The sequence below is a fragment of the Corylus avellana genome, chromosome 2, assembly GCF_965113065.1.
Source record: "Corylus avellana chromosome 2, dhCorAvel1.hap1.2, whole genome shotgun sequence".
NCBI classification, from domain to species: Eukaryota; Viridiplantae; Streptophyta; class Magnoliopsida; order Fagales; family Betulaceae; genus Corylus; species Corylus avellana.
In genome coordinates, this window is record NC_142491.1 from 1,137,005 (window position 1) to 1,150,804 (window position 13,800).

A 13,800-nucleotide genomic window follows, 5' to 3' on the forward strand; every position below is an offset into this window, starting at 1 on the left:
AAGAAAAAATGTGGAGAGTGAAGGTGGAGTCTATTGGGAACCAGAAAAAAGGAAGAGGAGGGAAGGGGTATTGGAAGATAGTTCTGATGGAGCTTTGGTGGCGGCTGCTAAGCAGCCCCACCCTCACCTATGAGTCTCTTAAGTTGGAACTGCCGAGGGCTTGGGAACCCTTGGACAGTTCGAGACCTTCATCAGATGGTGAAGGAAAAGAAACCCGCGGTGGTTTTCCTTATGGAAACCAAAGTGCACGATAAGAATCTAGATTTTTTGCGAATCAAACTAGGGATGCAAAATATGTTTGTAGTGGACAGTGTTGGGAAAAGCGAAGGTTTGATTCTTTTTTGGAAAAATAATTTAAGTGTTGCCATACATAATTATAGCCGGAGACATATAAATGCCATTGTTCGCATGAAAGAGAGTGGGGTGGAATGGAAGTTTACCGGTTTCTATGGCCATCCAGAAGTAGCCAAAAGAAAGGAAGCTTGGGGGCTCCTTAGATATTTATCAAATTTTGCTCCTAAGCCTTGGCTAGTTATGGGCGATTTTAACGAGATTGTCAGCTTTTCAGAGCAGAAGGGGGCAGTATCAAAAACAAGAAGACAAATGGATGATTTCCAAAAAGTGCTGGAGGATTGCAAGTTGAGTGACCTGGGATTCAGAGGGCTGAAGTTTACATGGTCCAATGGCAGGCCAGATGGAGCTTTTACACAAGAACGCCTGGACCGGGGTATTGCAAATTTGGAGTGGTTGTCAACTTTTGCAAACATAGAGGTATTGGTGTTGGCTCTTCGGAATTCTGATCATAACCCACTCCTTCTTCAATTTGATGCTGGTGGTCTCAGGCGGCGTCGAGGTAGACCGTTCCAATTTGAAGCAAGCTGGGAGTCTCATCCAGACTTTCACGCTGAAGTGGGGACAGGTTGGCACTCGGGTCCACGAAGGGAGAACCCTTTGCAGAACGTACACGCGAAGCTCAAGTCATGCACACATTCCATAGTGCGCTGGGTGAAGAAAACAGTAACTGTAACAGAGGATTTGATTCGGGCAAAAACAAATGAGCTTGAGAAGTTGCAAGGGATGGATGGAAACCCAAATATGGAGGCTGAAAAAATTCTCAGGGAGGAAGTGAATGGTCTCCTCGAATAAGAGGACACAAAATGGAGGCAAAGAGCTAAAGAGAATTGGCTCCTTCATGGCGACCGTAATACAAAATTTTTCCATGCATGTGCCACACAGAGAAAACAACGAAATATGATCTCCCAGATTGTCAATGAAAAAGGTCAGGAGTGGGACACTACTGAGGGGATTGAGCAGGCTCTGGTGATGTATTACAAAAATCTTTTCCTTTCGGCAAGGCCCCACTTGATTGATGAATATACAGCAGCAGTGGAACCGAAAGTTACACATGCAATGGGGATCAAATTATTGGCAGATTTTACAAGGGAAAAAGTCACAACAGCCCTGAAACAAATGGCACCAATGAAAACACCAGTCCAGACGGCTACACTGTTGGCTTTTATCAACAACATTGGAGCACTGTAGGCCCGGAGGTATGTGATGCGGTCCTTCATTTTTAAAAATTTCTGTAATGGAGCCTGATATAAATTCTACACATATAGCTTTGATCCCAAAAAATAATAATCCCAGAAGTGTTTATGATTACCGTCCTATTAGTTTATGCAATGTATTGTATAAGATTATTTCAAAAGTCTTGGCTAATAGGCTTAAGGAAGTTTTACCTCATGTAATATCACATTTCCAAAGTGCTTTTCTTCTAGGGCGCCTAATAACAGATAATATATTAGCCGCCTACGAAACACTACATACCATGCACAGCCGAATGTAGAGTAAAGTAGGCTATATGGGCATCAAGCTGGATATGAGCAAAGCCTATGACATGGTGGAGTGGGCCTTCTTGGAGACAATCATGAGCAAGATGGGGTTCCCTGCAAGATGGATCAATTTGATAATGGAGTGCATTCGAACCATCACTTATAAGATTATTGTCAATGGACAACTGGTGGGGCATATAATTCCAGAGCGAGGTCTGAGACAAGGAGACCCACTATCTCCATATTTATTTCTCTTATGTGCCGAGGCACTCAGCTCAATGCTTTGTCAAGCAAAAGCAAGGGGGATCATCACAAGGGTTCCTACTTCCAAGAATGGGCCGCGAATTAGCCATCTGTTCTTTGCAGATGATAGCCTTCTATTTTGCAAAGCTAATTCGGTGGAATGGCGACGAATCACCAAAATACTTGAGAAGTATGAAGTTGCTTCGGGACAGAAATTGAATAAGGATAAGACTTCCTTATTTTTTAGTTGTAATACTAGTGCGGACAAAAGAGCTGAGATTACTAATTTCTCTGGTTTACAAGCCACCCAAAAATATGAAAAATATTTGGGGTTGCCAACCCTGGTGGGTAAATCGAGATCCAAAGCCTTCAAGAACATCAAGGATCGAGTATGGGATCGGCTCCATAACTGGAAGGTCAATTTTCTCTCTCAAGTTGGGAAGAAAATATTGCTAAATGCAGTCATTCAAGCCATCCCTACGTATTGTATGTCGGTGTTCTTACTCCCGGTCATTCTATGCAAGGACATTAATCAGCTCATGCAAAGATTTTTGTGGGGACATAAGGAGAATACCTCCAAAATCTATTGGATGAGTTGGGAGAGAATGGGTTGTTCCAAATCAAAGGGGGGCTTAGGATTAAGAGATTTGGTCTTGTTCAACAAGGCCCTTTTGGCAAAGCAACTATGGAGACTTATACAACAACCGGAATCATTAGTGGCAAGGATTCTCAAAGCTAAATACTATCCTTCAGTGATGGTTATGGAGGCTCAAGTAGGGAAAAGGCCATCTTTGGCTTGGAGAAACATAATTTCAACAAGAGGACTCATTAAGAAGGGAGCCATATGGAGGGTTGGGAATGGACAAGATATTAGGGTGTGGGGCGATTGTTGGCTTCCAAAACCAACAACCTATGCGGTCCAATCACCTCGGATTAATCTTGCGGCGGATACTTTGGTGTATGATCTCATTGAAGGGGATACAGAGAGATGGAATCACTCTTTAATCTTAGAACATTTTTCTGAGGAGGAGAAGGCAGCAGTGATAACGTCTATCCCTTTAAGCCCCTTACGTCCTAAAGACAAACTTATCTGGAGACGCACAGCAAATGGGCAATTCTCTGTCCATAGCGCCTACCACTTAGCAGTGGATTAGCAGAAAGAGGAATGTGGTGGACCATCAAATCCGGGAGTAGGGTGTGATATTTGGAAAGTCTGCTGGCAATTAAATGTTCCCAATGCTGTCAAGATGTTTGTATGGAGGGCCTGTCATAACCTATTACCAACAAGAGCCAATTTGTTCAAGCGTAAGGTGATTACTTCACCAATGTGCCCCATCTGTAATTTGGCTGAAGAAAGTGTGGAGCATATTGTCTGGCCGTGTCCCTCCGCAGCTGATGTATGGAGCTATGGTCCTATTAAACTCTAGAAGAGTATATGCGAAACCAAGGATTTTGCCCAGTTGTTTGAAGAGATGATCAGGCGATATGACAAGCACGAATTGGAGCTCTTTACGGTGGTAGCTAGAAAAGTATGGATGAGGCGTAATACTGTAGTGCATGGGGGGATTTCATCTCTCCAACTCAAGTGTTTATGACGGCAGCGGCTGGTTTGGAGGATTTCCAGAGGGTCAATGCTCAGTTTTTGGGGTCAAACAGTGATACTCCACTCGCTCAAACGACAAATTGGAAGCCGCCGCCGGTGAATATGGTGAAGGTGAACTGGGATGCTGCCATAGATAAAAAAAACTCCTGTGTCGGGATTGGAATTCTAGCAAGGGATGCAAATGGGCAATTTATGGCTGCTTGTGGACTCAAGAAGAAGACATTAAGGGATCCTACTGTGGCTGAAGCATTTGCTACCCTCCACATTGTGCTATTTGCCAAGGAGCTGGGCTTTGAACATGTAATCTTTGAGGGAGATGCACTAACGGTAGTGAAGACTATTAATTCTACTGACACGTGTGAGAGTAGCTATGGACATTTCGTGGAAGATGTGAAGCGTTCTAGGAGCGAAATAGCAATATCTAGTTTTGTTCATGTGCTAAGGGGAGCAAATTCAGCTGCCCATAATCTAGCAAATGAGGCTTGTACCCATGTCACTGATATTTGTCGGTGGCATTTGATTCCACCATGTATTGGTGATATTATTAGGAAGGTGGGGACTCTCCTCTCTTCTTGATTTGCTCTTTTTGAGTTTTAATAAGATTGAAATATTCTCCGTAAAAAAAAAAAAAGAATTAACTTGAATACCTCAAGTTATTATGTCAAACAAAATTTTATCATTATCATAATGGTATAATTTGTTTGTATTTAGCTTGTTAATATGATAAATCTGTATAGATTGCGGGGTAATTACCAAATAGATTATCACTTTTCGAAATGTTTTTAAAATCTTACTAAACCAATTGTTTAACTTTAAACGATTTCTAGACTCAAAAGCGCTAAATTTCAAAATTTTGAAATTCAAAAAACACGAATCCCTATATAGAAAAACTCCATCAAACATCCTTTTCAGGAAGCAAATTTACATTCTGCCCCTTCACTCTCCCTCTCTCTCTCTCTCTCTCTCTCTCTCTCTTTTTCTCTGAGAGTCGCATTTGATTTCTCGTCCTCTCTGTAAGGCTGTTTTTTGATCTCTTTCTCTCTGTATTTTCATCAAATGTTTTGGGTACTTCTGTCTCGCAAAGAGTTTCATTTCCCTTTTACCGAATCTATGTAATTTTCGCAGATCGAGTTGCGAAGAATCGAACCCTAGTGGTCGAGAAATGGGTCAGATCCAGTACTCCGAAAAGTACTTCGACGACACCTACGAGTACAGGTACCCATTTCCCCCTTCATTTCCTTTCATCAATTTTTTTTTTTTTTTTTTTTCGCGGGGGGGTATCTGATTGTTCTTTCAGGCATGTGGTGCTTCCTCCTGAAACGGCGAAACTGCTTCCCAAGAATCGCCTCCTCTCTGAAGTAAGCAATTAGTGTTTCTGATGTTTTTTCACGTTTCTTTGAAATGTTTTAGTAAGCTAATATTGGGTTGATTTTCTATTTGATTTGAGTTTGTCTGCGAAAAGGGATTGAAGTGTTTGATGTATGTAATTTTCGTTTTCTTTGGAAGACATAAACACTTTGAATTGGATGTGTGAATTCTTTGAATTTATTTTTGTTTCTGTAATTTTTTTCTTGTGTATAGAATGAATGGCGTGCGATTGGGGTTCAGCAGAGCCGAGGGTGGGTGCACTATGCGATTCATCGCCCCGAGCCGCACATCATGTTGTTCAGGAGGCCTCTGAACTATCAACAGCAGCAGGAGAACCAGGCCCTGCAGAACGTGCTTGCTAAGTGATCGATCATTTGACTCAATTTCGCTTTTAATCTCTAGAAGTGAAGTGAACGATTAAGTATTTGCCTAAGAAACAATTTGAATGTTTTGTGACTTGGGGCTGTGTCTATTGTAATGTTAATTCTCTGGTTTGGGGAATTTTATACGTATGGTCGGTACTGCATAGATATGTATTAGTCTACCTCTGGTGTACTTGTGGATTTAGTTTCAATGGTGAACCAGGCCCACCAAAATACGCTTGCTTTAAAATCTCTAGAATTGAAATGAACGATTAAGTAGGGTTTATGTTTTCCTAAGATACAATTTGGATGTTTTGCAACTTGGGTTTGCATCTGTTGTGTTGTTTGTTCTCCTGTTTGGGGAATTTTATGTTGTGGATTTAGTTTCAATGGTGAATCAGCAGACTTTATGTTTGTCTAGAAGTGAAATGAACGATTCAGTAGACTTTAGGTTTGTCTGAGAAACAATTTGGATGTTTTGGAACTTGGGTTTGTATGTGTTTTGTTGTTAATTCTCTGGTTTGTGGAGTTTTATACTTCTCATGGGTGCTGCATAGATATCTGTTAGTCTTTAGTGAACATTTATGTTGTAGATTAGTTTCAATGGTGAATATGTCCCAGCAGAATGTGCTTGCCTAGTGATCCATCATTCCACAAATTTTCTTTAAACGAGTTGGATGTTTTGGAACTTGGGTTTGTGTCTGTTGTTGCTTGTATTTGCTCTTTGGTCCTGGTCTATTTTGTTGTTGATCACAAAAATAAACTACCTGTTTGTTGTTGCGTGTATTTGAACAGTTTGAGATTGAATTAAACTTTGAGGAAATTTGTGGTTGATGGCAGATTAGGGTTGAGCCTGACCCATTTGCTTGATACTTCTGCTATTCATTTATCCATTTTGTTTGTTGAGAGTTGTGAAGAAAAACCTTGGTGAACCAGTGACAATTTAAGATACTTCTATGATTTTATCGCTACTTTTTTGGCTGAAATTTTATGGAGAAATTTATTTTAGAAATTATGGTTTTGGGATCATTGGCTGTCATTGCTGGTATGCTGTTTAATAGTGTAGACACTTTGATCTCGTTTGGCAATGGACTTTTCAAAGTTTAATTTTTTTTTTCTACTCTTCAACATTTTCTTTTTTTACCACATCATTAGTTTTTTACTACTATTCAAATAAAAAATTTATTATAAAACAAAAATTTTTCAATTTTCTAAAACTAAAATTGTTGAATGTGTAGGTGGCCGACCACTACCACAACAAACCTTGGGGTGGCCAAGATGTGCCGTTAGGGGTGGCAGTGGATGCCCTAGGTGTGAATTGGGGGTGGCTGTGGTTTGCTATAGGTGGTTGTTCACCCATATTCAACATTTGTTTAGGTCCCTATCATTTCATTTCAATTAGACCAAGGACTAATGGATCATAGGGATAGTTTAATTGGTTGAAAATTATGTCTCATGAAGTAAAAATCTTTAATTCGAATATCTCTTTATTTTCTCTCTCTTTATGCGACCATACAAAAAAAAAAAAAAAATTATTGAAGAGTAAGAACAAGTAGCAAGAGAAAAATTTATGTTTACTTCAACACGTTTAACAGTATGTTACACACTCCTCAATGTATTGTCATATCAAAATGAAGTATTTGGAAATAAATTTTCCTCAATTCTTCTGACAGGAGAAAAATAAAACTTCTTTTCATTATATAAAAATATCTTCTCTTCTAAGCTCTTTTTGTTTGCCATTGCTTGGCCGGGAAGTTAGCATGTGAAAAAAGGGAAAAAAAAAAGTAAAAATATTTTGTATGAAAAAGTTAAAATAAAAAAATTGTTTTTTAGTAATTTTTTTATTAAAATAATAAAAAAAAAATTTATTAAGGTGAGGTAAAAAGTAAAAATGTTAAGTGATTTTTTTGAGCCATCGGCAAACAGAGGTTTCGCGCATCCTTTTTATGCGTTTACCTGTGCTTTCTCAAGTGAAGACAAGGTGAAACGCTAATCTCAGACGTGGCAGAACGCGCAATGCCAAACGGCGTCACTTTTGGGATTTTAAATGAAATCTCAAATCGCATTGCACGCCAAACGCACCCTTCGTTATTGCTGACCCTCCTCCATACGGACCATACCAAAACGCCATCTCCTTTAGACCGCCAAATTACCCAAATTTCTCTCCAAAAAGTACAAAATGGGAAGCGATAGGAAGTCGGAGGAGAAAAAGAGCAAGAAGAGAAATTCATATTCTTCTGGCTCAGAAGGTACCGTGTCTAGTTGCTGAGGAAGCCTTTATTTAAAAAAAAAAAAAAAAAATATTTTCCTACACTTTCTAACCAACCAAACATGAGTATTTATTTATTTTTTTATTTTTGGGACTTTGTTGTAATTACTTTTATTGCTTGCGGAACTACAGACGAGGGAAAAAGCAAGAGGCTGAGAACAGAAGAGGATGGGGAGAGGAAGAGCAGGAAGAGTGATAAGAAAGAGAAGCGAACGGACAAGAAACCCCATAAGGACTCCAAGCGGCGCCATTCTGACAAAGGTTTTAATTTCCATTTCATAAATCTTAGATTAATTATGTTGGTATTTTGGTATGTTAATAGCATTGATCTTGACAAAATTAAATATTTTTAGTAGTTTAAGATGGGATTTGAATTGGGTATTGTTGTGATTAGCAAGTTTAGCAGTACCAATTACTTGAATTCTAGGTTAAAACTAAGAGAATTGGGTACTGTTGTGTATTCTTACATATCAATTTAAATGTCTTGTAATGACTGCTTCAATAAGTGTTGATGAGGCGCTGCCATTTTATATATTCAAGAATTCTTAATGGAGACAGAGCAAAGCTTTTGGGGGTTAAACTTGTTTAGTTTGGTCTTCTCAGGGAAATTCAAATTAGTCATAAATATTGCATAATGTATTGCATTCCAACTTATATAATGGGTAGTTAGGTATTGGAGTTTCTGAAAGTTGAATAAGGTGATAGTAGATTTGGCATGGAAAGGTTATGCGGCGGGAATAGCTCCTGACAACACTAGCACACAGAGTTGGCTGCCATGGATATTGTTTTCTGAATTTGTGTTCTATGTTCTAGTGCTACTTGTTTAAAAAAGGCTCTGCTGGACATGTTCATATGTGTTTTAGGTTCTAACATTTTGGTTGTGCTGATTATCCTTATTTGAAGTTGGATATTTTTGTCTCTTTTGAATGGCCCATGCTCTGTTCTTCACCCATTGGTAACTGGAAAGTAGAGATTGATAGAGATTTTACGATTAAAACTTAAATAGAGGAGTAAGACAAAAACATAATACGATATTTGAAATCTTATGTCAAAGTTAAATATGAAATGATATGATCTGATAGGAAAGGAGAAGATAAAAAAAGTCGTCTCTTTTCAGTCCTTGAAGATCAGGTGTATGCTTTTCAATATTGAAGTCTTAATTGTGCATTCAGAAACTCATGCTTCAATAGTAATATATTAGTTTATATTGAACAAGGAAACCATCTCTTTGCATTTTAACTGATGCATGGTTTCTGATCTGAAGGTACCAATAGGCCTATTAATCTGTCAAACTTTCTTTGTGTATTCAATCACGGGCCCAATTATTGCTATTTGCCTTGATCATTTACTGAATCTTAAGGAAATAGTGATTTTCTTTAATTATTTGTTTTCTATAGATGGAGTTGGTTCAGAGACTGCTTTCTTATTTTAACTGATCTATATGTTCATTTCCGAAGATGCTAACAGACCAACAGTTGTTTTGATTATTAAATGCAACCAATTTCTACATAATTGAATACCACAAATTTTTAATATGCTTAACTAGCAACCCATATATTGGAATCTTTGTTATGTTTGTGCTGGTTTAAATTGTTCAGTGTTTGCATTTTTGGTGGGGATCAACAACCTGATTTAGAAGATGCTTTTTATTTTTGTGTTGTCCTTACATGATTGATTCTTCCACCAAATCATTCATTTAGTGATGCCTAGGTTTAAGAGGGGAGAGAAAGACCTTTCTAGTTTCTTTTGGTGCGATTTATTAATTCCTAGTATTTGGTAGTTACCTCGTATTTATTTTTTGGTACGTCAATTATTCCTATCCATTTGTGCCAAGTTATAAAAGTCCTTAATGGTTACTCATGCCTTATCCAGTAGTATTTAAGGTTCTTCTTGGCAAATTTGTAACCTATTGACTTGTCATTATTGCCTCAGAAAAGAAGTCAAAGGATAAGCACAAAAATAAACATCACAGAAGTGATCGCCACTTGGTAGGTCCTCTTACTTATCAGTATGATTATAGCTTTGATGTTTGATGTCTTTCCATGTTGTATTAATTAATTGATTTTTATTTACTGCTTCCTATATTGTTGAAATTATTTTGTTCATTCTTCTCTTCTACCTCCCATTAAGATCCCAAACTCCAGATATAAAGCTGGCGAAAAGTGTCTAACATAGACACAAAAAATTCTTATTCACAATGTACAGGTCTTATTCTCTTTGCCAGCGAACACACCCCCCCCCCCCCCTCCCTCCCTTTTTCTTTAATTCTGACGTAGCGGAAGACTAAGGTAACTAATCAAAGAGCAGCGTCTTTGATTCTGCAAGGAGAAGCGTCTTCGTCTTCTACCCAAAAGATAAAACAAGCCCGCAGGCTAAGAAAAAAATAAAACTCCGCAGAGTATTTGAGAGAGAATTCTCTGATTTGATTATCTTTCAATTGATTGAGTTTTACATAATAGGCAAGCCTATTTATAGAAGAGAAATCCTTGGAGAAAAAGTAAACCTACTTCTAGTAGAGAAAGTAAATCTAATCTTAGTAGGAAAGTAAACATAATCCTAGTAGGGAAAGTAAACATAATTCTAATTAGGAAAAGTAAATATACTCCTAGTAGGGAAAGGATTAAAAGTAAACTATTTATTCTTGGGGGTGGGGACACACATGTCCTACATCAAATTCAGTATCATATAATGTTTGTAAGAATGTCTGATACGAAATCAATTTAATTTGAATTTTTGGCACCAGGATTCAATTAAAATGAATCTGGAGTTTAGATTATAGAGTGGAATACATAGAAAACTTGAAAATTAGAGTGTTTGCTATATGTACTTTTTAACTAATGATGCAATTTAAGATACCAGAACTTTGCTACTTCATCCACATTGCACAGTATCAATAGTATCATGCTAATAATATAGCATATTTAAGAATAGTTGCAATTAGTTGTTGAGTTACAGACAAAATTGTTTGAGAACCCGTTGATGGAGTTTATGAACTTGTCCACTGTTCACCACTTTAGGTGAATTGGATGATAAAAGGTCTTAATGAAAGCAGCACTCAAATACTCATATTCGACCTGGTTTGGAATTTCTGTTGTCCTGGCAATAAAATGGGAGCTGTTGTAGAACCTACGCATTTTTCTTCCTCAGTTTCATTAATTGAGACCATCTTTAATGCAGACCATCTAACTTATAATTTGCATGTTGGATTTTTTAAGGCAAAGAAGGAAGAACTAAAAAGTTTATTTATTTATTTTTAGTATCATTTGTTTACCATTCTAAACGTTATTCTTTAGAAGGCTAGTGTGGTTTGGACAGTTGAAGGAATTGCTAGAGTATGGAACTTTCATGTTTTATTTCTATTAGTTGATTGTGTACCTTCTAGTGTTTGGTGGTGAAGGTATTCAAATTTATCTTTGAATATCCATTCCCTGATTTTCTTTTATTATTATTATTATTTTGCAAGAAGCTTGATGTCCAAGAGCTGTCCAATGATGACTATTTCTCAAAGAATAATGAGTTTGCTACCTGGTTGAAAGAAGAGAAAAACGTGTTTTTCTCTGATCTTTCCTCTAAGTCTGCACATGAACATTTCTCGGATTTTGTGAAGTCCTGGAACGGCCGAAAGCTTGAAGCCCGTTACTATGAAGGCATTGCAAGTGCACCACGGACATCTCATAACTGGAAAATCCGAAAGTAGCAGGAAAGTGTAGCACTGGCCCATTCCCATTCGTTTAGTTTTGTTTTTGCTTTGAATCTACTGATTTGCAGTCTGCTTAGGAAGGATACATGTGTTTTTTCAATATATATGAGATTATTTTACACATGGGTTTATCAGAGTTCTTGGAATTGGTTTTTATTTTTTTATTTTTTATAATTAAATTTTGTGGTTTTCAAATGCAAGTGAGGGAATATGAGTTGCATCAACATGGCCAAGGAAAACTATTTTATTATTTGCTTTGCCACGAGTACTAGCTGGACATATGAATCCACTTTGAGGGAGGCGAAGGATGTAGGAATAAAATATGGCACAAATTAGATCTTTTATGCCCGCCAATAGGAAACAGACACGTTAGTTTAGTTTATCGCACCAAATGAGAAGATGACGAAAACACCGAATTTTTACCCATTCTCCTCAAGAAATCAATTGACAAAACACTTCTTTTCCCATTCATGAGGAAACCCATGCCACTGAGTGGTTATCAAAGTCTCTCTCAGCTCGCATCAGTCAACAAATCTTAATGCACAACCTATCTTCCTGTCGAAAGGATGGGATTGGGTTTTGAAATAAGGTTGATTTAAGGGCCTAATCAGTGTTGTATACCTTATACATGTATGATTTTAAAACTTTTATGATTTTTGTTTCATGTTTTGGATATATTTTGTTGTGCAGCAATTTGATTGATGTGTTTTATTTGCAGATATAAAAGAAAATGAGAGGCTAGAACCAATGTACAGAGTGATCTCTTTCATGGTGGTGTGGGTTTCTCTTGAATGGAAAAATGGTGTTTTGTCAATTGATTTCTTGAGAATGGGTAAAAATCATATGTTTTCATCTTCCTCTTATTTGGTTGTTGTGATGTGTCAATTTCCCATTGGAAGGCACATAGAACCCAGTTTATGCTAAGTCCATATAGAAATCATTCTCGATCATTTATCATTTCAAGTAAGAAAAATGTTGGCGTCACTAGCATGCGAAGAGTTGATGTCTTCATTGACCTGCTACAATATTCTCTATTGTGGTCTTTTATGCTCGAAATGAGCTCTAGTGGTTTCTCATATCCAAAAAGAGCTATATGAATCCCATTCGGTCACGACCCAACCTCGGGTATCCACCAATAACCCATGTAAACAATTTCTCCGATCAACAAGATTCAAAGAAGACAAACATGCAAAAACTCTTTTTCTTGTTATTATGGGTCTTTTTTTTTTTTTTTTTTTTTTTTTTTTTAAGCAAATAAGGAAAGGGCTACAAGGGAGGATCTTTACCACTTCTGATCCGAAAGGAAAAAGAAGTGGGAGATCCTAACAACGAAAAAGGGGTGGGCTCCCCAACAACAAACCCAAAACGAATTAAAACAGTGCAACAATAATTACAAATAGTAGGAAATGGGTCAAACAAGTGACCCGGTCCTCTCAAAGGGCCGCACAAGGCGGTACCAAAAGCTAAAGGGGCACAGACAAAATCTGAGCCCCCAGATTTCACCAGCGACAACCACCGGACGGTGATAGAAGCGGAAGGGGCACTGTTGTAGTCCGTTGAAGGGACTGAAGCACAAAGAGTAACCATCACAAATCCGTAAACAAACACAAAACAAAAAAGCAACAGAAAATACAAGCCTAACAGAAGCCACACAAGGCAAAACATAAAATTAAAAAACAGGAACAAAACACCAAACCCAAAAATCACAAGCATCAACGAAGTTGCCGGAGAAGCCACACTGGCGCGAGGCAAACCGGAGGAGGAGCGGAAGGAGACGTCGGGAAGCCGAAGTGCCGATGATGACGGAGGAGGGGCGCGATGGAGGGCAGATCTGGCATAGGAAGACGGATCTAGCACCAAAAGAACTAAACCCAAAAACCAAAACAGATCCGGGTGGAGGTGACGATTCGGTGGAACAGAGGAGGCGACACGACGGGTATGGAGACGAAGATGATGCAATATTGGGAGGAGGGGGGATAAATCGCACAAGGCGACGGGGGTTAGAGAAAAACTCAACCCAAGAAAAACCAAAGGCAAAATCATCAAGAGGAAAGAAAAACAAGGAGGAAAGGGGAAAGGGGGAGAGGAGGGAAGAAAGAGGTTCTTCCCTCCTCCCAAACCAGACGGCGGCTAGGTTAGGTTTTTTAGGAGAGAGGGCTAAGAGTTTACAAGGAACAGCTTCTCCCCCAAGGTATGGTCACATTGTTGTTATTATGGGTCTTAACTTGCACATGCCATGGATCTAAACAACCATGCATGGATTCAATATGCCTAAAGCATAGAGCATTTACAACCATGCTTTGATATAACATATTATATTTTTATGATGAGATTATGCGTCTTTGATCTAGATCTATATCTATGCTTTACAAAAATTTGAATCTAATCAAATAATAAGAAACATACCACTCTTTGTGAACATT

General features: G+C 38.2%; 3 protein-coding genes across 4 annotated transcripts; all 3 read left to right on the forward strand.

Annotated features, from left to right (window-relative positions):
- The first annotated feature begins 3,666 nt into the window (after positions 1–3,666).
- On the forward strand, positions 3,667–4,254 carry LOC132174254 (uncharacterized). Its single transcript, XM_059585942.2, has one exon. The coding sequence runs from the start codon at positions 3,667–3,669 to the stop codon at positions 4,252–4,254; it is 588 nt and encodes a 195-aa protein (XP_059441925.2).
- A 338-nt stretch (positions 4,255–4,592) lies between these two features.
- Positions 4,593–5,692, forward strand: LOC132167285 (cyclin-dependent kinases regulatory subunit 1). Its single transcript, XM_059578203.2, has 4 exons — positions 4,593–4,691; positions 4,804–4,893; positions 4,976–5,036; positions 5,260–5,692. Exons 2-4 carry the CDS (start codon positions 4,841–4,843, stop codon positions 5,410–5,412), a joined length of 267 nt encoding a protein of 88 aa, XP_059434186.1. The 5' UTR covers positions 4,593–4,691; positions 4,804–4,840; the 3' UTR covers positions 5,413–5,692.
- Positions 5,693–7,467: 1,775 nt separating this feature from the next.
- Positions 7,468–11,498, forward strand: SCI1 (splicing regulatory glutamine/lysine-rich-like protein). 2 transcript variants are annotated; one of them, XM_088513469.1, is made up of 4 exons: positions 7,468–7,657; positions 7,810–7,938; positions 9,610–9,665; positions 11,141–11,498. In XM_088513469.1, the coding sequence occupies exons 1-4, from the start codon at positions 7,588–7,590 to the stop codon at positions 11,372–11,374; spliced, it is 489 nt and encodes a 162-aa protein (XP_088369595.1). In that variant the 5' UTR covers positions 7,468–7,587; the 3' UTR covers positions 11,375–11,498. The 2 variants fall into 2 exon arrangements, with proteins under 2 accessions (XP_088369595.1, XP_059452835.2); XM_059596852.2 differs by having other exon boundaries at positions 11,144–11,498.
- The last annotated feature ends 2,302 nt before the right edge of the window (positions 11,499–13,800 follow it).

Excerpts from the sequence above, each read along its gene's own strand:
- LOC132174254 (XM_059585942.2), top strand. The coding sequence starts at position 3,667 with ATGACGGCAGCGGCTGGTTTGGAGGATTTCCAGAGGGTCAATGCTCAG.
- LOC132167285 (XM_059578203.2), top strand. The coding sequence starts at position 4,841 with ATGGGTCAGATCCAGTACTCCGAAAAGTACTTCGACGACACCTACGAG. Across the intron at positions 4,894-4,975 it reads GACGACACCTACGAGTACAG|GCATGTGGTGCTTCCTCCTG; the intron begins GTACCCATTTCC and ends TTGTTCTTTCAG. Across the intron at positions 5,037-5,259 it reads AGAATCGCCTCCTCTCTGAA|AATGAATGGCGTGCGATTGG; the intron begins GTAAGCAATTAG and ends TCTTGTGTATAG.
- SCI1 (XM_088513469.1), top strand. The coding sequence starts at position 7,588 with ATGGGAAGCGATAGGAAGTCGGAGGAGAAAAAGAGCAAGAAGAGAAAT. Across the intron at positions 7,658-7,809 it reads ATATTCTTCTGGCTCAGAAG|ACGAGGGAAAAAGCAAGAGG; the intron begins GTACCGTGTCTA and ends GCGGAACTACAG. Across the intron at positions 9,666-11,140 it reads ACAGAAGTGATCGCCACTTG|AAGCTTGATGTCCAAGAGCT; the intron begins GTAGGTCCTCTT and ends TTATTTTGCAAG.